General features: G+C 44.5%; 1 protein-coding gene across 1 annotated transcript in view; it reads left to right on the forward strand.

Moving 5' to 3' along the window:
- The window catches only part of LOC135548909 (MAP/microtubule affinity-regulating kinase 4-like), a 63,600-nt gene extending 47,188 nt beyond the window's left edge, over positions 1-16,412 (forward strand). Inside the window, exons 16-18 of the mRNA XM_064978983.1 lie at positions 8,610-8,692; positions 15,580-15,624; positions 16,258-16,412. Coding sequence (XP_064835055.1) covers positions 8,610-8,692; positions 15,580-15,624; positions 16,258-16,322 — 193 coding nt within the window. The 3' untranslated portion in view covers positions 16,323-16,412. The remainder of the gene's footprint in view (positions 1-8,609; positions 8,693-15,579; positions 15,625-16,257) is intronic.
- The last annotated feature ends 9,286 nt before the right edge of the window (positions 16,413-25,698 follow it).

Consider the following 25,698-nt stretch of genomic DNA (forward strand, 5'->3'; position numbering starts at 1 on the left):
TAAAAGTCACCTCTGTAACAGTCACCTCTGTAACAGTCACCTCCGTAACAGTCAGCTCCGTAACAGTCACCTCCGTAACAGTCACCTCCGTAACAGTCACCTCCGTAACAGTCACCTCCGTAACAGTCACCTCCGTAACAGTCACCTCCGTTACAGTCACCTCCGTAACAGTCACCTCCGTAACAGTCACCTCCGTAACAGTCAGCTCCGTAACAGTCACCTCCGTAACAGTCAGCTCCGTAACAGTCACCTCCGTAACAGTCAGCTCCGTAACAGTCACCTCCGTAACAGTCAGCTCCGTAACAGTCAGCTCCGTAACAGTCACCTCCGTAACAGTCAGCTCCGTAACAGTCACCTCCGTAACAGTCAGCTCCGTTACAGTCAGCTCCGTAACAGTCAGCTCCGTAACAGTCACCTCCGTAACAGTCACCTCCGTTACAGTCACCTCCGTAACAGTCACCTCCGTAACAGTCAGCTCCGTAACAGTCACCTCCGTAACAGTCAGCTCCGTAACAGTCAGCTCCGTAACAGTCACCTCCGTAACAGTCACCTCCGTAACAGTCAGCTCCGTAACAGTCAGCTCCTTAACAGTCACCTCCGTAACAGTCACCTCCGTTACAGTCACCTCCGTTACAGTCACCTCCGTAACAGTCACCTCCGTAACAGTCACCTCCGTTACAGTCACCTCCGTAACAGTCACCGCCGTAACAGTCACCTCCGTAACAGTCACCTCCGTAACAGTCACCTCCGTAACAGTCACCTCCGTAACAGTCAGCTCCGTAACAGTCAGCTCCGTAACAGTCAGCTCCGTAACAGTCAGCTCCGTAACAGTCAGCTCCTTAACAGTCAGCTCCGTAACAGTCAGCTCCGTAACAGTCACCTCCGTAACAGTCACCTCCGTTACAGTCACCTCCGTTACAGTCAGCTCCGTAACAGTCACCTCCGTGACAGTCACCTCCGTAACAGTCACCTCCGTAACAGTCACCTCCGTAACAGTCACCTCCGTAACAGTCAGCTCCGTAACAGTCAGCTCCGTAACAGTCACCTCCGTAACAGTCACCTCCGTAACAGTCACCTCCGTAACAGTCAGCTCCGTAACAGTCAGCTCCTTAACAGTCAGCTCCGTAACAGTCAGCTCCGTAACAGTCACCTCCGTTACAGTCACCTCCGTAACAGTCACCTCCGTAACAGTCACCTCCGTAACAGTCACCTCCGTAACAGTCACCTCCGTAACAGTCAGCTCCGTAACAGTCAGCTCCGTAACAGTCACCTCCGTAACAGTCAGCTCCGTAACAGTCAGCTCCGTAACAGTCAGCTCCGTGACAGTCAGCTCCGTAACAGTCAGCTCCGTAACAGTCACCTCCGTAACAGTCAGCTCCGTAACAGTCACCTCCGTAACAGTCACCTCCGTTACAGTCACCTCCGTTACAGTCACCTCCGTAACAGTCAGCTCCGTAACAGTCACCTCCGTAACAGTCACCTCCGTTACAGTCACCTCCGTAACAGTCACCTCCGTAACAGTCAGCTCCGTAACAGTCACCTCCGTAACAGTCACCTCGTAACAGTCACCTCGTAACAGTCACCTCCGTAACAGTCAGCTCCGTAACAGTCAGCTCCGTAACAGTCAGCTCCGTAACAGTCACCTCCGTAACAGTCAGCTCCGTAACAGTCAGCTCCGTAACAGTCACCTCCGTAACAGTCACCTCCGTTACAGTCACCTCCGTTACAGTCACCTCCGTAACAGTCACCTCCGTTACAGTCACCTCCGTAACAGTCAGCTCCGTAACAGTCACCGCCGTAACAGTCAGCTCCGTAACAGTCACCTCCGTGACAGTCACCTCCGTAACAGTCAGCTCCGTAAGTCACCTCCGTAACAGTCAGCTCCGTAACAGTCAGCTCCGTAACAGTCACCTCCGTAACAGTCACCTCCGTAACAGTCATCTCCGTAACAGTCACCTCCGTAACAGTCACCTCCGTAACAGTCAGCTCCGTTACAGTCAGCTCCGTAACAGTCAGCTCCGTAACAGTCACCTCCGTAACAGTCACCTCTGTAACAGTCAGCTCCGTAACAGTCACCTCCGTAACAGTCAGCTCCGTAACAGTCAGCTCTGTAACAGTCAGCTCCGTAACAGTCACCTCCGTAACAGTCAGCTCCGTAACAGTCACCTCCGTAACAGTCAGCTCCGTAACAGTCAGCTCCGTAACAGTCACCTCCGTAACAGTCACCTCCGTTACAGTCACCTCCGTAACAGTCAGCTCCGTAAGTCACCTCCGTAACAGTCAGCTCCGTAACAGTCAGCTCCGTAACAGTCACCTCCGTTACAGTCACCTCCGTAACAGTCACCTCCGTAACAGTCAGCTCCGTTACAGTCAGCTCCGTAACAGTCAGCTCCGTAACAGTCACCTCCGTAACAGTCAGCTCTGTAACAGTCAGCTCCGTAACAGTCACCTCCGTAACAGTCAGCTCCGTAACAGTCAGCTCTGTAACAGTCAGCTCCGTAACAGTCACCTCCGTAACAGTCAGCTCCGTAACAGTCACCTCCGTAACAGTCAGCTCCGTAACAGTCAGCTCCGTAACAGTCACCTCCGTAACAGTCACCTCCGTTACAGTCACCTCCGTAACAGTCAGCTCCGTAAGTCACCTCCGTAACAGTCAGCTCCGTAACAGTCAGCTCCGTAACAGTCACCTCCGTTACAGTCACCTCCGTAACAGTCACCTCCGTAACAGTCACCTCCGTAACAGTCACCTCCGTAACAGTCACCTCCGTAACAGTCACCGCCGTAACAGTCAGCTCCGTAACAGTCACCTCCGTAACAGTCACCTCCGTAACAGTCAGCTCCGTAACAGTCACCTCCGTAACAGTCACCTCCGTAACAGTCACCTCCGTAACAGTCAGCTCCGTAACAGTCACCTCTGTAACAGTCACCTCTGTAACAGTCACCTCCGTAACAGTCACCTCCGTAACAGTCACCTCCGTAACAGTCACCTCCGTAACAGTCACCTCCGTAACAGTCAGCTCCGTAACAGTCACCTCCGTAACAGTCAGCTCCGTAACAGTCAGCCCCGTAACAGTCACCTCCGTGACAGTCACCTCCGTAACAGTCACCTCCGTAACAGTCACCTCTGTAACAGTCAGCTCCGTAACAGTCAGCTCCTTAACAGTCACCTCCGTAACAGTCACCTCCGTAACAGTCACCTCTGTAACAGTCAGCTCCGTAACAGTCACCTCCGTAACAGTCACCTCCGTAACAGTCACCTCCGTAACAGTCAGCTCCGTTACAGTCAGCTCCGTAACAGTCAGCTCCGTAACAGTCACCTCCGTAACAGTCACCTCCGTAACAGTCAGCTCCGTAACAGTCACCTCCGTAACAGTCACCTCCGTAACAGTCACCTCCGTAACAGTCACCTCCGTAACAGTCAGCTCCGTAACAGTCACCTCCGTAACAGTCACCTCCGTAACAGTCACCTCCGTAACAGTCAGCTCCGTAACAGTCACCTCCGTAACAGTCACCTCCGTAACAGTCAGCTCCGTAACAGTCAGCTCCGTAACAGTCAGCTCCGTAACAGTCAGCTCCGTAACAGTCAGCTCCGTAACAGTCACCTCCGTAACAGTCAGCTCCGTAACAGTCAGCTCCGTAACAGTCACCTCCGTAACAGTCAGCTCCGTAACAGTCACCTCCGTAACAGTCACCTCCGTAACAGTCAGCTCCGTAACAGTCAGCTCCGTAACAGTCAGCTCCGTAACAGTCCGCTCCGTAACAGTCACCTCCGTAACAGTCAGCTCCGTAACAGTCACCTCCGTAACAGTCAGCTCCGTAACAGTCACCTCCGTAACAGTCAGCTCCGTAACAGTCAGCTCCGTAACAGTCAGCTCCGTAACAGTCAGCTCCGTAACAGTCAGCTCCGTAACAGTCACCTCCGTAACAGTCAGCTCCGTAACAGTCAGCTCCGTAACAGTCAGCTCCGTAACAGTCACCTCCGTAACAGTCAGCTCCGTAACAGTCACCTCCGTAACAGTCAGCTCCGTAACAGTCACCTCCGTAACAGTCAGCTCCGTAACAGTCACCTCCGTAACAGTCAGCTCCGTAACAGTCACCTCCGTTACAGTCACCTCCGTAACAGTCAGCTCCGTAACAGTCACCTCCGTAACAGTCAGCTCCGTAACAGTCACCTCCGTAACAGTCAGCTCCGTAACAGTCACCTCCGTAACAGTCACCTCCGTAACAGTCACCTCCATTACAGTCACCTCCGTAACAGTCAGCTCCGTAACAGTCACCTCCGTAACAGTCAGCTCCGTAACAGTCACCTCCGTAACAGTCACCTCCGTAACAGTCAGCTCCGTAACAGTCACCTCCGTGACAGTCACCTCCGTAACAGTCACCTCCGTAACAGTCAGCTCCGTAACAGTCACCTCCGTAACAGTCAGCTCCGTAACAGTCACCTCCGTAACAGTCACCTCCGTAACAGTCACCTCTGTAACAGTCACCTCCATTACAGTCACCTCCGTAACAGTCAGCTCCGTAACAGTCATCTCTGTAAAAGTCACCTCTGTAACACCGACCTCAAAACTCACAAGCAGGTATTCTTGGACCAGGGTCATGTTTAGAATGGGAAACAGGGGAGGTAGGCCAACTACCTGAAGTTGTTCCAAGAAGATCACAGATATTCATTCTCCATTGCAAAACGTTACAGGTCACAGCCTTGGGTCCTGACATTGGTAACTAAATACGTTTTTACCTTGGCTTGCTTGACCAAGAACAACCTCTTTCCTTGGACTTACCCAGCTCTCCCTGGCCTCAGATATTATACACTGCTCAAAAACATAAAGGGAGCACTAAAATAACACATCCTAGATCTGAATGAATGAAATATTCTTATTAAATATTTTTTTTCTTTGCATAGTTGAATGTGCTGACAACAAAATCACACAAAAATGATCAATGGAAATCAAATTTATCAACCCATGGAGGTCTGAATTTGGAGTCACACTCAAAATTAAAGTGGAAAACCACACTACAGGCTGATCCAACTTTGATGTAATGTCCTTAAAACAAGTCAAAATGAGGCTCAGTAGTGTGTGTGGCCTCCACGTGCCTGTATGACCTCCCTACAATGCCTGGGCATGCTCCTGATGAGGTGGCGGATGGTCTCCTGAGGGATCTCCTCCCAGACCTGGACTAAAGCATCCGCCAACTCCTGGACAGTCTGTGGTGCAACGTGGCGTTGGTGGATGGAGCGAGACATGATGTCCCAGATGTGCTCAATTGGATTCAGGTCTGGGGAACGGGCGGGCCAGTCCATAGCATCAATGACTTCCTCTTGCAGGAACTGCTGACACACTCCAGTCACATGAGGTCTAGCATTGTCTTGCATTAGGAGGAACCCAGGGCCAACCGCACCAGCATATGGTCTCACAAGGGATCTGAGGATCTCATCTCGGTACAGTGCCTTGCGAAAGTATTCGGCCCCCGTGAACTATGTGACCTTTTGCCACTTTTCAGGCTTCAAACATAAAGATATAAAACTGTATTTTTTTGTGAAGAATCAACAACAAGTGGGACACAATCATGAAGTGGAACGACATTTATTGGATATTTCATTTCAAACTTTTTTAACAAATCAAAAACTGAAAGATTGGGCATGCAAAATTATTCAGCCCCTTTACTTTCAGTGCAGCAAACTCTCTCCAGAAGTTCAGTGAGGATCTCTGAATGATCCAATGTTGACCTAAATGACTAATGATGATAAACATGGAGGGCCTCCTGTGCGGCCCCCCAAAGAAATGCCACCAAATGTCAAACGTCCTGCACGGTGTTGGGCTGTAAGCACAACCCCCACCTGTGGACGTCGGGCCCTCATACCACCCTCATGGAGTCTGTTTCGTTTGAGCAGACACATGCACATTTGTGGCCTGCTGGAGGTCATTTTGCAGGGCTCTGGCAGTGCTCCTCCTGCTCCTCCTTGCACAAATGCGGAGGTAGCGGTCCTGCTGCTGGGTTGTTTCCCTCCTATGGCCTCCTCCACGTCTCCTGATGTACTGGCCTGTCTCCTGGTAGCGCCTCCATGCTCTGGACACTATGCTGACAGACACAGCAAACCTTCTTGCCACAGCTCGCATTGATGTGCCATCCTGGATGAGCTGCACTACCTGAGCCACTTGTGTGGGTTGTAGACTCCGTCTCATGCTACCACTAGAGTGAAAGCTTCGCCAGCATTCAAAAGTGACCAAAACATCAGCCAGGCAGCATAGGAACTGAGAAGTGGTCTGTGGTCACCACCTGCAGAACCACTCCTTTATCGGGGGTGTCTTGCTAATTGCCTATAATTTCCACCTGTTGTCTATTCCATTTGCACAATAGCATGTGAAATTTATTGTCAATCAGTGTTGCTTCCTAAGTGGACAGTTTGATTTCACAGAAGTGTGATTGACTTGTAGTTACATTGTGTTGTTTAAGTGTTCCCTTTATTTTTTGAGCAGTGTATATAATCACATACAGTACCAGTCAAAAGTTTGGACACACCTACTCATTCAAGGTTTTTTCTTTATTTTTACTATTATCTACATTGTAAAATAATAGTGAAGACATCAACACTATGAAATTACAGATATGGAATCATGTAGTTACCAAAAAGTGTTTTTTATATTTGTTACGAAAGATGAGTGAGGAGGTGTGGAGTCAGGTGCAGAGAGCAAAAGATGTGGGAAAAAACACACTTTAATGTCCAGGAAAAATAACATGAACAAAAGTAGGAAAACAAATGATCAGAAATTATAACGGACAGCGTGAAACCCAAAATACAAACAAAATACACTCAAACACAGAACAGACGAACAAGCCTGCACGAAACAGAAGCGGGCTGAACAAACTATATATAACCCCACCCTAACAACCAAACAAGAAACAGGTGATACCAATCAGACAAAACCAAAGGAACACAGAACAACGGATCGTGATAGCTAGTAGACCGGCGACGACGACGGCCGAGCGCCACCCGAACAAGAAGGGGAGTCACCTTCGGTAATATTCGTGACAATATTTGAGATTCTTCAAAGTAGCCATCATTTGCCTTGAAGACAGCTTTGCACACTCTTGGCATTTTCTCAACCAGCTTTGCCTAGAATGCTTTTCCAACAGTCTTGAAGGAGTTCCCACATATGCTGAGCACTTGTTGGCTGCTTATCCTTCACCCTTTGGCCCAACTCATCCCAAATCATCTCAATTGGGTTGAGGTTGGATGATTGTGGAGGCTAGGTCATCTAATGCAACAATCCATCCCTCTCCTTCTTGGTCAAATAGCCCTTACACAGCCTGGAGGTGTGTTGGGTCATTGTCCTGTTGAAAAACAAATGATATTCCCACAAAGTGTAAACCAGATGGGATGGCGTATCGCTGCAGAATACTATGGTAGCCATGCTGGTTAAGTGTGCCTTGCAATCTAAATAAATCACAGACAGTGTCACCAGCAAAGCACCCCCACACCTCCTCCTCCATACTTCACGGTGGGAACCACACATGCTGAGATCATCCGTTCACCTACTCTGCGTCTCACAAAGACAGTGGTTGGAACCAAAAATCTCAAATTTGGACTCATCAGTCCAAAGGACAGATTTCCACCGGTCTAATGTCCATTGCTCATGTTTCTTGGCCCAAGCAAGTCTCTTCTTATTACTGGTGTCCTTTAGTAGTGCTTTCTATGCAGCAATTCGACCATGAAGGCCTAATTCACGCAGTCTCCTCTGAACAGTTGATGTTGAGATGTGTCTGTTACTTGAACTCCGTGAAGCATTTATTTGGGCTGCAATTTCTGAGGCTGGTAACTCTAATGAAGTTATACTTTATAGCAGAGGTAACTCTGGGTTTTCCTTTCCTGTGGCGGTCTTCATCAGAGCCAGTTTCATCATAGCGCTTGATGGTTTTTGCGACTGCACTTGAAGAAACTTTCCGCATTGACTGACAAGCATGTTTAAAAGTAATGATGGACTGTCATTTCACTTTGCTTATTTGAGCTATTCTTGCCATAATATGGACTTGGTCTTTTACCAGATAGGGCTATCTTATGTATACCACTCTTACCTTGTCAAAACACAAGTGATTGGCTCAAACTCATTAAGAAGGAAAGAAATTCCAAAAATTAACTTTTAACAAGTCACACCTGTTAATTGAAATGCATTCCAAGTGATTACCTAATGAAGCTGGTTGAGAGAATGCCAAGAGTGTACAAAGCTGTCATCAAGGCAAAGGGTGGCTACTTTGAAGAATCTCAAATATAAAATATATTCTGATTTGTTTAACACTTTTTTGGGGTACTACATGACTCCAAATGTGTTATTTCATGGTGTTGACGTCTTCACTATTATTGTACAATGTAGAAAATAGTAAAAATAGAGAAACTCTTGAATGAGTAGGTATGTCTGAACTTTCGACTGGTACCGTATATATAATGTAAGGAAGCATGTGCTTCCTCCATGCCAATCAACTACAGCTGCCCTGTTATCCACCACTCGCTTGGCCATGATTCAATGATTTTCTCTTTCTCCCCCTCCTCCTCTCCCCTTTATTTTTTCTATTTCTCTCTCTTGCTCTTCCTCTTCCTTTCTGTACATCAGGGTCAATCTTGACCCCTCTAAGCGCCAGGGCTCAAACAAATCAGTCTCGGGTTGTACCCTTCCCCAGGGATCAAAAACAGTTAGTAAGTTCCCATGATACTAGCTTCTGTCTGCCTGCTTGTCTGCCTGCCTAACCTATTGGATGTGTGTGTGTGTTTATGTATGTGTGTGTGCGCGCGCCTGTCTGACTGGGTGCCTGTTTACTTACCTATCTGTCTGCCTGTCTGTTACATTTATTTTTGTCTGTCTGCATGCCTACCTGTTTGTCTATGTCTTACCAACCTGTCTAATTTGCCTAGTACTTACCTGTATGCCTGCCTGCCTGTCTTCCCACTTGTCTTTGTTCTGCAGCTCTCTGCTTTTTGGTTAATTCCTTTGGCAGGGTTGTCATCTATTGTCTTGGGGGTAACACTTTACTTGAATGCTGCGTCATAAGGGCTACATAACACTGTCATTACAATGACGTGTCATAAACCGTTTTGACTTGCTGCAACTGACTTTAAACTGTCACGACACAAACCATGAATTTACTATGGCAGTTTTGCTAGACGATTGGCTAATCTACAGTAAACATAGTCTGTGTCATTTTGACAGTGTAAAGGCATTTGTCATAAGCTGACACCCATCTGTTATGTCATTGTTATGAAAGTATAATGTAGCCTTTATAATACATTGGGCTTCTGTTAAAATATGTATTTGTTCCAGTGGATAAGGTCTTCTTGTGACTCCATCTACGTTGTTTTATTTTTTATTTTGAATGACATTTGATTCCCAGGCATGAGGATTATCTGTGTTGTGTGGTGGAATTAGGGTTGCAAATTGAGGGTATATTACCGGAAACGTTCAAAGTTTACCTGTAAACTATCCAATTTTTTGTGCGCATTTTATCAGATGACTATCTACTGTATGTCAGGTCCCGGTTACGAACCTGGGTCTCCGGAGTGAGAAACAGTCACTTAACCAACTGAGCCACGAATAGTCAGCAGAACCCAGAAGATGAGGCAGACACAGCAGTACTTAAGACGGTGTATTTAATAAAGTAAAAAGGAGAAGTCCTTAAATACAAAAAATGGCAAATCCAAAAGGTGGTAGGAATAGCACAAAAAAGCCTCAAGAGATACTCAAAAACAAAAACAGAATTCCACAAGAGCATCCACCGGAATCGACAAGAATACACAGAACACTAGGGCTGGGTGCTAACATACAAACACAGAGCACAGAACTGAGGGAAACTAAGGGTTTGAATACAATCAGGGTAAACGAGGCACAGGTGCAAATAATAATGGGGAACAAGGGAAAAAACATAAGGTCAAAAAGCACAATGGGGGCATCTAGTGACCAAAACCCGGAACAACCCTGGCCAAATCCTGACACTGTAGTGACGTTTTTGATACTTCAGATTATCACAGGTATCTCTAATTACCTCTGGACCTATGTGGCCTTATCACAGGTCTAATTACCTCTGGACCTATGTGGCCTTATCACAGGTATCTCTAATTACCTCTGGACCTATGTGGCCTTATCACAGGTATCTCTAATTACCTCTGGACCTATGTGGCCTTATCACAGGTCTAATTACCTCTGGACCTATGTGGCCTTATCACAGGTCTAATTACCTCTGGACCTATGTGGCCTTATCACAGGTATCTCTAATTACCTTTGGACCTATGTGGCCTTATCACAGGTCTAATTACCTCTGGACCTATGTGGCCTTATCACAGGTCTAATTACCTCTGGACCTATGTGGCCTTATCACAGGTCTAATTACCTCTGGACCTATGTGGCCTTATCACAGGTATCTCTAATTACCTCTGGACCTATGTGGCCTTATCACAGGTATCTCTAATTACCTCTGGACCTATGTGGCCTTATCACAGGTCTAATTACCTCTGGACCTATGTGGCCTTATCACAGGTATCTCTAATTACCTTTGGACCTATGTGGCCTTATCACAGGTCTAATTACCTCTGGACCTATGTGGCCTTATCACAGGTCTAATTACCTCTGGACCTATGTGGCCTTATCACAGGTATCTCTAATTACCTCTGGACCTATGTGGCCTTATCACAGGTCTAATTACCTCTGGAACTATGTGGCCTTATCACAGGTCTAATTACCTCTGGACCTATGTGGCCTTATCACAGGTATCTCTAATTACCTCTGGACCTATGTGGCCTTATCACAGGTATCTCTAATTACCTCTGGACCTATGTGGCCTTATCACAGGTATCTCTAATTACCTCTGGACCTATGTGGCCTTATCACAGGTCTAATTACCTCTGGACCTATGTGGCCTTATCACAGGTCTAATTACCTCTGGACCTATGTGGCCTTATCACAGGTCTAATTACCTCTGGACCTATGTGGCCTTATCACAGGTATCTCTAATTACCTCTGGACCTATGTGGCCTTATCACAGGTATCTCTAATTACCTCTGGACCTATGTGGCCTTATCACAGGTATCTCTAATTACCTCTGGACCTATGTGGCCTTATCACAGGTATCTCTAATTACCTCTGGACCTATGTGGCCTTATCACAGGTCTAATTACCTCTGGACCTATGTGGCCTTATCACAGGTCTAATTACCTCTGGACCTATGTGGCCTTATCACAGGTCTAATTACCTCTGGACCTATGTGGCCTTATCACAGGTATCTCTAATTACCTCTGGACCTATGTGGCCTTATCACAGGTATCTCTAATTACCTCTGGACCTATGTGGCCTTATCACAGGTATCTCTAATTACCTCTGGACCTATGTGGCCTTATCACAGGTATCTCTAATTACCTCTGGACCTATGTGGCCTTATCACAGGTCTAATTACCTCTGGACCTATGTGGCCTTATCACAGGTATCTCTAATTACCTCTGGACCTATGTGGCCTTATCACAGGTATCTCTAATTACCTCTGGACCTATGTGGCCTTATCACAGGTCTAATTACCTCTGGACCTATGTGGCCTTATCACAGGTCTAATTACCTCTGGACCTATGTGGCCTTATCACAGGTCTAATTACCTCTGGACCTATGTGGCCTTATCACAGGTATCTCTAATTACCTCTGGACCTATGTGGCCTTATCACAGGTCTAATTACCTCTGGACCTATGTGGCCTTATCACAGGTCTAATTACCTCTGGACCTATGTGGCCTTATCACAGGTCTAATTACCTCTGGACCTATGTGGCCTTATCACAGGTATCTCTAATTACCTCTGGACCTATGTGGCCTTATCACAGGTATCTCTAATTACCTCTGGACCTATGTGGCCTTATCACAGGTATCTCTAATTACCTCTGGAACTATGTGGCCTTATCACAGGTATCTCTAATTACCTCTGGACCTATGTGGCCTTATCACAGGTATCTCTAATTACCTCTGGACCTATGTGGCCTTATCACAGGTCTAATTACCTCTGGACCTATGTGGCCTTATCACAGGTATCTCTAATTACCTCTGGACCTATGTGGCCTTATCACAGGTATCTCTAATTACCTCTGGACCTATGTGGCCTTATCACAGGTCTAATTACCTCTGGACCTATGTGGCCTTATCACAGGTCTAATTACCTCTGGACCTATGTGGCCTTATCACAGGTATCTCTAATTACCTCTGGACCTATGTGGCCTTATCACAGGTAAACAGTGGTGTAGTGGTAAATGTAAGTAAATGTTTTTGTTCCTATACAGTTTAACCACTGTATTTTTTGAACCGCGACCGGCAATCAGTTTACCCACCAATTGTTTTTATTTTACCACTACCTCACTGCATGTAAAATGTAGAATATATATATATATTATTTTTAAAATTAGAATGACAAAACTGTAAAAAATCATCCTAAATATAAACCATCAACTTAGTGAATACCATTGGTGTTTAATATGAGGGTTTCAGCATTAAATATATATTTAAATGGTGGCAGTTGTGAAAAAAGTCAATAGTTGTAAGAGTTGCAGAGTTAATTGAAAATAATGCAATTGTTAATTATATGCTTTTTTCTTGAACCATATGGTCTATCCATTAGAAACTCATGGACAATGTGGACACAGATCAACAACAAAAAATTAATACTATATATGAAAAAAACTAATCCTAATTACCATAGATTGCCACAGATGACCTTTTAATTACAAAAAGTACATAAGATTCCGGTAACTTTGGTAAATATCCGGTATCTTTGCAACCCCAGGTGAAATTGATAGTGATGGACAGTTAGTGTCACAGAATGCAACAACATTTACACTGCTGTGGATTCTCCCACCTCACCTTAAAAGACATGGAATGTAATCACATCAGTACAGTTTACTGTTCTCAATGAACAAACACAATATGAGACGCTTGGGATTGTTTATTCATTTCCTATATTGATACAGTGTTATTATTTGACTCTGTTGTGCAAGACAGGGCGCTCTGATACAGAGTGATATTTGTGCCAATAAAAAGTATGTTGCACTAATATCACTCCATACTCTGACCTGTATACATGGGTTGCAACTACATCACCTGATCGCGTCACCACATTGTTATCAACATTCTCAAGACGCTGTCAGCCATAGTGGCTCCTGAATGTCGAGTGGTGCCCAGTCATTCTGAACAGAGGCTAATGATTGTTTCGTCTTTACAGTATACTGTAGTGGCATGAACATATAATGGCATTATTAGTAGGCAAATAATAAGTAGGAAACAACTTTGTCATCACCATGATGTTGTTACATTTACTTTGGACAGAGGACAATGTTGTCATTAGCTAACAAAGTTTGTCAAAAATACCTAGCAATGCTAACATTAGCTTAAATCCAGTGCTCTCCTCTCACGCTTATCTAGCTAGCTAACATTATACTACATCTAAAGGTAATATGAAGACATCACAATTAGAGGTCGACCGACTATGATTTTTCAACGCCGATACTGATTATTGGAGGACCAAATACAGCCGATACCGATTAATCGACTGATTTTTATATGTATATTTGTAATAATGACAATTACAACAATACTGAATGAACAATGAACACTTTTAACTTAATATAATACATCAATAAAATCTATTTAGTCTCAAATAAATAATGAAACATGTTCAATTTGGTTTAAATAATGCAAAAACAACGTGTTGGAGAAGAAAGTAAAAGTGCAATATGTGCCATGTAAGAAAGCTAATGTTTAAGTTCCTTGCTCAGAACATGAGAGCATATGAAAGCTGGTGGTGCCTTTTAACATGAGTCTTCAATATTCCCAGGTAATAAGTTTTAGGTTGTAGTTATTATAGGACTATTTCTCTCTATGCCATTTGTATTTCATATACCTTTGACTACTGGATGTTCTAATAGGTACTTTAGTATTGCCAGCCTAATCTCGGGAGTTGATAGGCTTGAAGTCATAAACAGCGCAATGCTTGAAGCGTTGCAAAGAGCTGCTGGCAAACACAGGAAAGTGCTGTGTGAATGCTTACGAGCCTGCTGCTGCCTGCCACCACTCAGTCAGACTGCTCTATCAAATCATAGACCTAATTATAATATAATAACACACAGAAATACAAGCCTTAGGTCATTAATATGGTCAAATCCGGAAACATTAATGTCGAAAACAAAACGTTTATTCTTTCAGTGAAATACGGAACCTTCTCTATTTTATCTAACGTGTAGCATCTATAAGTCTAAATATTGCTGTTACATTGCACAACCTTCCATGCTATGTCATAATTACTGTATGTAAAATTCTGGCAAATTAGTTTGCAACGAGCCAGGCAGCCCAAACTGTTGCATATACCCTGACTCAAGTGACACAATTTCCCCAGGTAATATTGCCTGCTAACATTAATTTATTTTAACTAAATATGCAGGTTTAAAAAAATATACTTCTGTGTATTGATTTTAAGAAAGGCATTGATGTTTATGGTTAGGTACATTCGTGCAACAATTGTGCTTTTTTTGCAAATGCGCTTTTGTTAAATCATCCCCCGTTTGGCAAAGCTGGCTGTCTTTGTTGGGAAGAAATGGTCTTCACACAGTTCGCAATGAGCCAGGCAGCCCAAACTGTTGCATATACGCTGACTCTGTTGCACTGAACGCAAGAGAAGTGACACAATTTCCCTAGTTAAAAGAAAGTCATGTTAGCAGGCAATATTAACTAAATATACAGGTTTAAAAATATATACTTGTGAATTGATTTTAAGAAAGGCGTTGATGTTTATGGTTGATGATTATGGTTAGATAAACATTGGTGCAACGACAGTGCTTTTTTCGTGAATGCACTTGTTAAATCACCCGTTTGGCGAAGTAAGCTGTGATTCAATGATAAATTAACAGGCACCGCATCGATTATATGCAACGCAGGACAAGCTAGATAAACTAGTAATATCATCAACCATGTGTAGTTAACTAGTGATTATGTTAAGATTGATTGTTTTTTTATAAGATAAGTTTAATGCTAGCTAGCACCTTACCTTGGCTCCTTGCTGCACTCACATAACAGGTAGTCAAGCCTGCCACGGAGTCTCCAATGCAATGTAATCGGCCATAATCGGTGTCCAAAAATGCAGATTACCGATTGTTATGAAAACTTGAAATAGGCTCTAATTAATCGGTCGACCTCTAATCACAATGACGACAAAAGGGTTTCCTACTGATTATTTGCCTCCTTTAGAAATTGACAATGCATTGAGTAGAATGTTCACTCGGGAGTCAGCCCTCAATATAGAACTTATATAACAATATTGTGACGCAACGTACAACCGATGAATACCGATGAGTTTTTTGTCGCTGTTGTCATTTGCTTGTCCTCATTCTATGATTTCCTTTCCTTTCTTTTTGAATGGCTTCAAAGTGGATTGGATTGATGGTGACTCTCTCTGTGTACTTGGTGGACATGGAACTGCATCTCCCATAAAACACCTCTCTGATTCCCCATTTAATTGTGCGTGTGTGTGTGTGTGTGTGTGTGCGTGTGCGTGTGTGTGTGTTCTCTACGCAGGGTCACAAATGAACCTGAGGGAATCTGCCGATCTGCGGTCACAAGGTCAGTATATGTCACAAGGTCAGTATATCCGGCACCCCTTTGTCACCTCATCTATAACCCCAACATAACCGTGTTAGGTTGTTGTCATGTTTCAGACAGTAAACTTGCTCACATTAACTGAAAATTCATTCTTAGATTTAAAGGCCCAGTGCTGTTAAAAACCGATAATCAGTGTTATTTTCTGATAGTTGCTGGTTGAAAATACAATATACACAGGACCTTCTAATCAACAGGCTTGCATCGTCTGGAGTTTTTGCTTGCAATGGTGACATCACCATTCGGTAAATTGGTAAAGAGACCTAAAACAAATAGAGTTCCAAACCTCTCTGCCAATACAGCTATTGTTCAGTTTCCCCCTCCCCACTCCTAGCAAAATTATTGATAGAGAAATATGTTTTTGCTAAAAAAAATGGAAATATATTGCAGTAAGGTACTTAATTGTTACCCAGAAATGATTTGATATTGATATAAGAATAGCTGCATTGGGCCTTTACTAGATTAACCCACCCATTCTCACTTTCTTTTCTCCTTACCCACCCCTTTCCCTCTAACAACTCTTCTCTCCTCCTTTTTCTGTTACACTCTGTCCTTTCTCTTTCTTTTTTTCTGTCGCTCTCCCTTTCTGGTCACCAGTCGCCATTTACCTGGGCATCAAAAAGCGGCCGAGCCCTGGGCCATCGGATGTGGCTGGAATCTGAGGGTACCCCGGGGGCGGCGGGACCCAGCGGAGGTGGTGCTGGCTTTGCGGGTGGCTGCCAGGTCCACCACGTCGGCCCCTTCCTGCTCTCCTGCACCCATGGGGCGTCTGGCGGTTGCGTGGCCTTCAAGGCAGAGGTGTGCCACCTCTCCACGGGGGGTGGTGCCTCCAACAATAAGACTTCCAACGGGGTCCGCTATACACGAATTTGGGGAGCACCGCTCGTTTTCCGGGACATCGCCATGCAAATCTCAAAGGACCTCGAACTCTGAATATAATGGGGGTTGAGAAGGATGGAAAGAGAAATACAGAGAAAGAGCGATGTGGGGCTGGACTCAAGATAAAATACATTTGCCCCTGTCTCTTACGTGGCTATAGCCCTACCCCCTCTGCACCAGTCTCAACCTAACCATCCGCCCACATCGCCACACCACCCAGACCCAAATGTACGTCCCTCTCACCACTACAACTGAACAGCTTCACCCACTGGAACCTGATCAGACAGGAATCCAGCTTAAAGTGTTTTACTGTTAACTCTAGCCATAATGACTATTACTTTTATGATTGGTATCATTGTCTTTTTTAACGATCACCAACTCCGTACCGACAACATCAAAAACATTCTCAAAAACATTTCTCGTGTTTCGCCGTCTTGGACGCGTGTCACTGTACAGATATAGGATCTTGATTTGATCACCCTGTTGCAGGATAACTTTCCTGCAATACAGGAAATGCAAATAAGTAGTGTATTTGAGGTTTAAAAAGGCTTCTGAAGTTTGTAATTCTCACATTGAAATTTCAGACTTGATTTTCCCTTACGAAAAATGTATCAACCCATAAAAATGTCCATTAATTATAATCCACATAATAATTCACATTTCCTGTTGCTGCAGGATTATTTTCCTGCTGAGGCAAACTGGCTCAAATTAAGATCCTACATCTATGTATGTATTGCTCTTTCTTCTCCCATTTGGACATTGATACTGATGAAGTGATCATCCAAGGACTTCTGTGGACGATATGCACAAATATGGAGACAGTTAACTCAATGATTTGACAAGCGGCATCAAAGGTTACTCTGTTTTTCTATTTGTGCACAGTATAGGCGGGATTGGATTGTTGGGCAATGACAGAAGTTGACAAGACACTTTGAACCAGCCAATGGGAACCTTCACATCCATTTCCACTAACATCATCAACTGAAAAAGGTAGTAGGTGGGGATGTTATCTCGGACACATCATGAATCTATCTCAGTTAGTCTTACTGCATATGACATAAATAAACTGGACTGATATAGGTTTCACTTTTGTAGTATTGTACAAACCAAACACCATAATAAGCTATTATGTTAATGTGTAATGTCAGGCAGTATACACTTTGGGACATATCATGCTCCATTTTAGATATCAGTGCCAATACGAAAACTGAATCTATGTACAGTGCATTCGGAAAGTATTCAAACCCCTTGACTTTTTTCACATTTTTTTAACTTTACAGCCTCGTTCTAAAATCGATAAAACATTTTATTTTTTCTCATCAATCTACACACAATACCCCATAATGACAAAGCGAAAACAGGTTTTTAGACATTTGTATAAAACAAATAACAGAAATACCTTATTTACATAAGTGTTCAGACCCTTTGCTATGAGACTTTAAAGTTAGCTCAGGTGCAACTTGTTTCCATTGATCATCCTTGAGATGTTTTTACAACTTGATTGGAGTCCATCTGTGGTAAATTCAATTGATTGGCCATGATTTGGAAAGGCACACAACTGCCTATGAAGGTCCCACAGTTGACAGTGCATGTCAAAGCAAAAACCAAGCCATGAGGTCGAGGGAATTGTCCGTAGAGCTCCGAGACAGGATTGTGTCAAGGCACAGATCTGGGGAAGGCTATAAAAAAATGTCTGCAGCATTGAAGGTCCCCAAGAACACAGTGGCCTCCATCATTCTTAAATGGAAGAAGTTTGGAACTACCAAAACTCTTCCTAGAGCTGGCCACCCGACCAAACTGAGCAAGAATCCAATGGTCACTCTGACAGAGCTCCAGAGTTCCTCTTTGGAGATGGGAAAACCTTCCAGAAGGACAACTATCTCTGCAGCACTCCACCATTCAGGCCTTTATGGTAGAGTGGCCAGACGGAAGCTACTCCTCAGTTAAAATGCACATGACAGCCCACTTGGAGTTTTCCAAAAGGCACCTAAACTATTTGGCCTGAATGCCAAGCGCCAATTCTGGAGGAAACCTGGTACCATCCCTATGTTGAAGCATGGTGATTGCAGCATCATGCTGTGGGATGTTTTTCAGCTGCAGGGACTGGGAAACTAGTCAGGATCGAGGGAAAGATGAAGGAAAGTAAGTACAGAGAGATCCTTGATGAAAACCTGCTCCATAGCGCTCAGGACCTCAGACTGGGGAAAAAGTTCACTTTCCAACAGGACAACGATCCTAACATGCTGACTAGACCGGACACGCCGCGTGTGCGAGCGCCGCAAAATACATTTAGAAATATATGTTATTCAATTATTTCACCCACACTGCTCGCGTGCACCAATGAGCGTCTGCGATGCCAAGGGCTAAAATAGGACTCCTTTCTATTTCTGATGCAGATTGCGCTGCAAGTCCTGCCTCTTCCATCTCCTCATTGGTTTATAGAAGCAGGTACCCACATGCCATCTCCTCATTGGTTATACCCGCGTGGGTGATTGAATGATGAACTGTTGCCGGTTGTCGTGGTAAATCTACGAAAGTTTAGATGCCAATCGCCATATAAATTAAACGATGAAAAGGCCTGGAAGGAGGAGAGATGACTAGAAACGATTCAGTTGGCTGTTTTATGTGTGGATTAATTGTCGGCGTAGAGGACCTTGTGCCTTTCAGGTAAAATAACAACTCAATGTTTATATCCCAGGACAAATTAGCTAGCAACAGAAAGCTAGCTAAATAGGACAAATTAGCTAGCAAGGTCAAGCGAACTAGCCTAATTGCCATACATGTTTAATGCTTTTCGACCTGTCCCCAAATTAATGTAATTGGTTCAGAGTTTGTTTTGATATTTTAACCTGCGTGTCGTGATCGCGTTTGGTGTGGGGGGGACAAAATAAATGTAGCGCACGATGGCGCACGATGGCGCCCAGCCGGTTTGGGTTCCATGTAAGCATGCAGCCAAGACAGCGCAGGAGCAGCTTCGGTACAAGTCTTTGAATGTCCTTGAGTTGCCCCGCCAGAGCTCAGACTTGACCCCGATCGAACATCTCTGGAGAGACCTGAAAATAGCTGTGCAGCGACGCTCCCCATCCAACCTGACAGAGCTTGAAAGGATCTGCAGAGAAGAAATAGGAGAAACTCCCCAAATACAGGTTTGCCAAGCTTGCAGCATCATACCCAAAAATAATCTAGGCTGTAGTCGCTGCCAAAGGTGCTTCAGCAAAGTACTGAGTAAAGGGTCTGAATACTTATGTAAATGTAATATTTCCGTTTTTTATTTTTAATACAATTGCAAAAATATCTAAAAACCTGTTTTTCGCTTTGTCATTATGGGGTATTGTGTGTAGATTGATGAGGAAAAGGTTTTATTCAATCCATTTTAGAATAAGGCTGTAACGTAACAAAATGGGGAACAAGTCAAGGGATCTGAAAACAATCCGAATGCACTGTAGATCAAAACTGTGGTTCGTAGCGCTATACATTTTTTCACCTTCAAACCTTTTTAGCTATCTGTAGCTTTGGTTTCCTGCACATACCCTTTGAAAGTAATTCCTTTTCCAAATTCCTTTTCCGTAGAAACTCTTTTATCCCTCTGATTGGCTGGGATCAATGTCTGTGTTGGCACTGGTCTTCATCAATAATCATATCAAGCCATTTCTAAGCATTTTATCCCCTACCTCTCACGATTTGATCTCTCCCTTTTACCTTTCTTGAACAGAGTTTAATTCAAGTCATGAAACAGTTGCACAGTGAGTTGTTCCTCAGCATAAAATAGTTTAACTTCACGTCTAATGACTAAAAGGGTGACTGGGAAACCAATTTTCGTTTCAATGCAAAACCAGTTCAGTGCAGAACATTGTGCCCTTGAACGTCACATGGCTTTGCCAAAATGCAAAGGCTTCATAGTGAACCAAATCTGGAACAGACCTGGGTTGAAATAAATTATTATTTAACATTTCAAATACCCTTAGATACTCTGCCCTAAACGTTGGGCAAAAAGAGAGAGCATTTTAGGAGTATTTTTTTAACAATATTTGCCCACTGAAATAGGCTACATAGTTCAGAGAAACTCAATATAGAAACTCAAATAGAGATAATACTTGATTTGGAATAAGTCATATTTCTTTCAATGTGATGCAATGCAATTTTGTTTGGATTCTATTCCGTGCCCTGACGTTTTATCTTCAGCTATCTCTCAACATTGAAGGTAAACATCAAAATCAGTTTTTTTCCCCTGAGGTAACTGCAACTGTCCCATCCCATTCCTACCGTTACACACGCTGGTGCCTCAACTCTGACACCCTTTAGCATTTTGGCACTGGTTATCTTCAGATCAAACTGGTTTTGTCTACTGTTGATGACTGTGGGTTGCTGTGAGGTGTGGGGGGATAGACACACAGATGAGTCATTTAGAGAGAGAGAGCCTTAAAGGCAGAGTGACTGGGATGCTGTGAGGTGTGGGGGGATAGACACACAGATGAGTCATTTAGAGAGGGAGAGCCTTAAAGGCAGAGTGACTGGGATGCTGTGAGGTGTGGGGGGATAGACACACAGATGGGTCATTTAGAGAGAGAGAGCCTTAAAGGCAGAGTGACTGGGATGCTGTGAGGTGTGGGGGGATAGACACACAGATGAGTCATTTAGAGAGAGAGAGCCTTAAAGGCAGAGTGACTGGGATGCTGTGAGGTGTGGGGGGGGGGATAGACACACAGATGAGTCATTTAGATGAGTCATTTAGAGAGCCTTAAAGGCAGAGTGACTGGGATGCTGTGAGGTGTGGGGGGGGATAGACACACAGATGAGTCATTTAGAGAGGGAGAGCCTTAAAGGCAGAGTGACTGGGATGCTGTGAGGTGTGGGGGGATAGACACACAGATGAGTCATTTAGAGAGGGAGAGCCTTAAAGGCAGAGTGACTGGGATGCTGTGGATGCTGTGTGGGGGGATAGACACACAGATGAGTCATTTAGAGAGAGAGAGCCTTAAAGGCAGAGTGACTGGTTTGCTGTGAGGTGTGGGGGGATAGACACACAGATGAGTCATTTAGAGAGGGAGAGCCTTAAAGGCAGAGTGACTGGGATGCTGTGAGGTGTGGGGGGATAGACACACAGATGAGTCATTTAGAGAGAGAGAGCCTTAAAGGCAGAGTGACTGGGATGCTGTGAGGTGTGGGGGGATAGACACACAGATGAGTCATTTAGAGAGGGAGAGCCTTAAAGGCAGAGTGACTGGGATGCTGTGAGGTGTGGGGGGATAGACACACAGATGAGTCATTTAGAGAGAGAGAGCCTTAAAGGCAGAGTGACTGGGATGCTGTGAGGTGTGGGGGGATAGACACACAGATGAGTCATTTAGAGAGGGAGAGCCTTAAAGGCAGAGTGACTGGTTTGCTGTGAGGTGTGGGGGGATAGACACACAGATGAGTCATTTAGAGAGGGAGAGCCTTAAAGGCAGAGTGACTGGGATGCTGTGAGGTGTGGGGGGATAGACACACAGATGAGTCATTTAGAGAGGGAGAGCCTTAAAGGCAGAGTGACTGGGATGCTGTGATGTGTGGGGGGATAGACACACAGATGAGTCATTTAGAGAGGGAGAGCCTTAAAGGCAGAGTGACTGGGATGCTGTAGACACACAGATGGTCATTTGTAAAGGCAGAGTGGGGATGAGGTGTGGGGGGACACACAGATGAGTCATTTAGAGAGGGAGAGCCTTAAAGGCAGAGTGACTGGGATGCTGTGAGGTGTGGGGGGATAGACACACAGATGGGTCATTTAGAGAGAGAGAGCCTTAAAGGCAGAGTGACTGGGATGCTGTGAGGTGTGGGGGGGGGGATAGACACACAGATGAGTCATTTAGAGAGAGAGAGCCTTAAAGGCAGAGTGACTGGTTTGCTGTGAGGTGTGGGGGGATAGACACACAGATGAGTCATTTAGAGAGGGAGAGCCTTAAAGGCAGAGTGACTGGGATGCTGTGAGGTGTGGGGGAAAGACACACAGCAGAGTGAGCCTTAAAGGCAGAGTGACTGGGTGAGGTGTGGGGGGATAGACACACAGATGAGTCATTTAGAGAGAGGAGAGCCTTAAAGGCAGAGTGACTGGGATGCTGTGAGGTGTGGGGGGATAGACACACAGATGAGTCATTTAGAGAGGGAGAGCCTTAAAGGCAGAGTGACTGGGATGCTGTGAGGTGTGGGGGGATAGACACACAGATGAGTCATTTAGAGAGGGAGAGCCTTAAAGGCAGAGTGACTGGGATGCTGTGAGGTGTGGGGGGATAGACACACAGATGAGTCATTTAGAGAGGGAGAGCCTTAAAGGCAGAGTGACTGGTTTGCTGTGAGGTGTGGGGGGATAGACACACAGATGAGTCATTTAGAGAGGGAGAGCCTTAAAGGCAGAGTGACTGGTTTGCTGTGAGGTGTGGGGGGATAGACACACAGATGAGTCATTTAGAGAGGGAGAGCCTTAAAGGCAGAGTGACTGGGATGCTGTGAGGTGTGGGGGGATAGACACACAGATGAGTCATTTAGAGAGGGAGAGCCTTAAAGGCAGAGTGACTGGGATGCTGTGAGGTGTGGGGGGGACACACAGGGATAGACACACAGATGAGTCATTTACACACAGATGAGTCATTTAGGAGAGCCTTAAAGGCAGAGTGACTGGGATGCTGTGAGGTGTGGGGGGATAGACACACAGATGAGTCATTTAGAGAGGGAGAGCCTTAAAGGCAGAGTGACTGGGATGCTGTGAGGTGTGGGGGGATAGACACACAGATGAGTCATTTAGAGAGGGAGAGCCTTAAAGGCAGAGTGACTGGGATGCTGTGAGGTGTGGGGGGATAGACACACAGATGAGTCATTTAGAGAGGGAGAGCCTTAAAGGCAGAGTGACTGGGATGCTGTGAGGTGTGGGGGGATAGACACACAGATGAGTCATTTAGAGAGGGAGAGCCTTAAAGGCAGAGTGACTGGGATGCTGTGAGGTGTGGGGGGATAGACACACAGATGAGTCATTTAGAGAGGGAGAGCCTTAAAGGCAGAGTGACTGGGTTGCTGTGAGGTGTGGGGGGATAGACACACAGATGAGTCATTTAGAGAGGGAGAGCCTTAAAGGCAGAGTGACTGGGTTGCTGTGAGGTGTGGGGGGATAGACACACAGATGAGTCATTTAGAGAGGGAGAGCCTTAAAGGCAGAGTGACTGGGTTGCGGTGTTTTCCCTCTTGCACCCCTTATGCACATAGTACATGTTCAATGCTGGAAAATAAGCTAAAAAAGGCTTCCTCACATTCCCCCCCTGATAAGAATGAATGATGTACTATGATGTTCATGTAGGCTACAAGATTTCTGCCTGGATATTTACTGGTAATACTCTCGATCTCAGTTGTGGCTTTTTGCTCATGGTGACATAACCAGTCAGAACAACGTGGTCATTTAACTTTTGATCTCTCTTTTTTTTATTTCAATCTCCACCACAAGCGTTTTTACTGTCCGTATGTCCGTTTGTTTTTGCAATCCTCCTCTTGTTTTGTTTTTCGAAAACACTCCCAGCTGTCATCCACTTCACAGACACGTCGTTAAAGCATCTCTTCAGAACCTCCTCAGTGCCGTTTGGTCTGCTACGCTGCCACATGACAGGGATCCCCTACAGAGGAGAGCAATACTAATCTACAACAATACACAGCCCTCAACAGTACAGACAGATAGATTCACGGGCCTGAGGAGGGTCAGTCCTATGTCCTATAACATTGTGGTGTATATTAGCATTAGGTAATATAGACCTTGATGCACTTTGCTTTGACTTGAATCAGCTCCTTCCAGTGGAATCTCGGGCAAAGCCCACAACGAGCCACTGGAGGGCGCCAATGTCTTAAATGTGAACACTTCAATTTGTTGATATTTGCACAGGTATTTTATTTATTTTTTAGAATAATATCGTAATAAAAAATCTGCATTTATATCAGCCAGTTTATGGCTGTATAGAAAATATATGAATATAGTATATATCTTAGAGCTCAAGGTTTATTTATAGCTAGAGCAAGGGAAGTACTTCTAGTTTAAAGCAGTTTCTGTCAATGACAATGTGGAACAATACCAACCTGCAATCCTGCATGACTTCAAAGTTTGGGTTTTAGGGAGAGGGGGGGGGGGTTGAAATGATTCATATCCATTATTCATAAAAATGCAGTCAGTGTTTGGACATATATATGGTACAGAGAAATGGTACCAAGTACAAATGGCAGGCTTTTGGCCAATTGCAATGATTTCAGTCAATCTTCTATTTCTTACAGGGAAATTGGTTCAATTTGGACAATTTTACTTCCTGAATTCTGTAACTTAAAAGGATTATTCACTGGATTTTCAGAAACAAGTCTCCGATTTTCTCCACCCGTATAACAACATGTAAAACGTGTCTAATTGTGTCTAGTTGTTTCAATTCCCACTATCCCTGATAAACACAACTGTCAGGCAGATCTGATAGGAAAACCTTGGGTGCGTTCAAGCAATAGTAACGTCTGTTTATGTCTTTACAGAATTAAAGTAAAGCATCTGGTTGATGAAGGTGAAGGGAAAAAAATGACATTGTTTCCAGGTGGAATATAATACAAACCTGTGAATTGCAGAAAGATAGTTCAATGTGTGCTGGTGTGCCTATAAGAGACTGTCAGTGGTATAGATGGTTGTTGGACACAGTATTGTGACCCCAGGGGCTCAGTATTTAAGTAATGTACATTGTCATGCTAGAACTGCTTATTTTTGGAAATGGTGTAATATGCAATAGAGGCCAATGAAACAGATGAAGAGACACATTTTGACCTGGACGCCTAATTCTGTACACCCCTTGACCCCTTCAGAAACAAAAATGTGAGATTGTGTTACCCAAAAGCCCTGTTGCTTTTGGTCTAGAGAGAAAGTGAGAAACATGGAGCGGACGAGAAATTAAATTCACAGATGTTGCCATTGTTTCTTTGTTTTTTGTTTGTTTAATGGATTTCTATGTTTGCTGCATGATTGATCATCAATTGATTCTTGCTATTGATCTTACTACAGATAATAACTTCATTTGACAGTTAGGCTTTTGGAAAACATCTTTACCTACCACCCAGCAAACACACAACCACCACACAAAGCTATATAAATGTTCACTCCAGGTTGTGAGTGTCAACGTG

This window comes from Oncorhynchus masou, chromosome 11 (genome assembly GCF_036934945.1).
Source record: "Oncorhynchus masou masou isolate Uvic2021 chromosome 11, UVic_Omas_1.1, whole genome shotgun sequence".
Taxonomy (NCBI): Eukaryota; Metazoa; Chordata; class Actinopteri; order Salmoniformes; family Salmonidae; genus Oncorhynchus; species Oncorhynchus masou.